General features: G+C 59.0%; 1 protein-coding gene across 1 annotated transcript in view; it reads left to right on the top strand.

Annotated features, from left to right (window-relative positions):
- The window catches only part of LOC107214614 (coatomer subunit alpha-like), a 30114-nt gene that overhangs the window by 13317 nt on the left and 14772 nt on the right, over nucleotides 1-2025 (top strand). The window contains exons 14-15 of the mRNA XM_033519772.1: nucleotides 768-1110; nucleotides 1793-1966. Of these exons, the coding sequence (XP_033375663.1) occupies nucleotides 768-1110; nucleotides 1793-1966 (517 nt within the window). The remainder of the gene's footprint in view (nucleotides 1-767; nucleotides 1111-1792; nucleotides 1967-2025) is intronic.

Genomic DNA, 2025 nt, shown 5'->3' on the forward strand with positions numbered 1-2025 from the left:
CCCAGGTTTTTCCTAGAATTTCCCAGGTTTTTATGGGATCCCATAAAATTCCCAGGTGGGGGAAACCCTCCGAGGGTCCCGCTCCAAGCTCCGGGAATTCCCTGGGCAGGGGGAATTTGGGGAATCCCGAACTTTCTGAGAATATTCCAGAGGGAAAAAGCACAGGAAGGCAAATCCCGGCCTGGGCTCCGTGGGAATTCCCAGCTGTATTCCCGGCTGTGTTCCCGGCTGTATTCCGTTCCCGCCTGTATTCCATTCCCGGCTGTATTCCCGCCTGTATTCCATTCCCACCTGTATTCTCGCCTGTATTCCTGCCTGTATTCCATTCCTGCCTGTATTCCCACCTGTATTCCCGGATTCATTCCCGGCTCTGTTCCCGCCTGTATTCCCGGCTGTATTCCCACCTGTATTCCCGCCTGTATTCCTGGCTGTATCCCATTTCCGGCTGTATTCCCGCCTGTATTCCCGCCTGTATTCCCGGCTGTATATCCGGCTGTTTTCCTGGCTGTATTCCCAGCTGTATTCCATTCCCACCTGTGTTTCCGCCTGTATTCCATTCCCGCCTGTATTCCCGCCTGTGTTCCCGCCTGTATTCCTGGATTGATTCCCGGCTGTGTTCCCGGCTGTATTCCCGGTTTCATTCCCGCCTGTATTTCCGCCTGTATTCCCGGTTTCATTCCCGCCTGTATTTCCGCCTGTATTCCCGGTTTCATTCCCGCCTGTATTCCCGGCTGTATTTCCGCCTGTATTCCCGGATTGATTCCTAGCTGTATTCCCGCCTGTATTCCCAGTTTCATTCCCGGTTCCATTCCCGGCTGTATTCCCGGTTCCATTCCCGCCTGTATTCCATTCCCGGCTGTATTCCCGGCTGTATTCCCGGTTTCATTCCCGCCTGTATTCCCGGTTTCATTCCTGGTTTCATTCCCGGTTTCATTCCCGGTTCCATTCCCGCCTGTGTTCCCTCCCCGCAGCCATCCTGCTGTGTAACCGGAAGCTGGAGTCGCTGTGCCAGATCCACGAGAACATCCGGGTGAAGAGCGGCGCCTGGGACGAGAGCGGCGTCTTCATCTACACCACCAGCAACCACATCAAATACGCCGTCACCTCGGGGTCAGCCCGCGGCAACAGCCGGAGCCGGCCGGGAATGCCCCGGGATGGGCGGGAATTCTTTGGGATGGGTGGGAATTCCTTGGGATGGATGGGAATTCCTTGGGATGGATGGGAATTCCTTGGGATTGACACAATTCCCTGGGATGTGCAGGAATGAGAAGCCCAGGATGGATGGGGATTCCCTGGGATGGGTGGGAATGAGAGTCCTGGGATGGATGGGAATTCCTTGGGATGGCTCTGAGCTCCTCAGGATGGCCGGGAATCCCCCGGGAGCTCCCCAGGAATGATGGGAATCCCTTGGGAATGGCGGGAATCCCCCTGGGAGCTGAGTGGGAATGGCGGGAATCCCCCCGGGAACATCGGGAATCCCCCGGGAACATCGGGAATCCCCTGGGAACACCGGGAATCCCCCGGGAACATCGGGAATCCCCCGGGAACACCGGGAATCCCCCGGGAACACCGGGAATCCCCCAGGAACACCGGGAATCCCCCGGGAACATCGGGAATCCCCCGGGAACGCTGGGAATCCCCCTGGGAACACCGGGAATCCCCCGGGAACGCCGGGAATCCCCCCGGGAACACCGGGAATCCCCTGGGAACACCCCTGGGAATGTGGGGAATCCCCCGGGAACACCGGGAATCCCCCGGGAACACCCCTGGGATTCGCGGGGTCTCCGCGCAGGGATCACGGCATCATCCGCACGCTGGACCTGCCGATCTACGTGACGCGCGTGCGCGGGAACAGCGTGCACTGCCTGGACCGCGAGTGCCGGCCCCGCGTGCTCAGCATCGACCCCACCGAGTTCCGCTTCAAACTCGCCCTCATCCACAGGAAGTACGACGAGGTGCGGGAATCGTCCCGGGAAAAATAACACCGGGAAAAACGGGATTGGGAATGAACTGGGGAGGAGAGAT

The sequence above is a fragment of the Parus major genome, chromosome 25LG2 (genome assembly GCF_001522545.3).
Source record: "Parus major isolate Abel chromosome 25LG2, Parus_major1.1, whole genome shotgun sequence".
NCBI lineage: Eukaryota > Metazoa > Chordata > Aves > Passeriformes > Paridae > Parus > Parus major.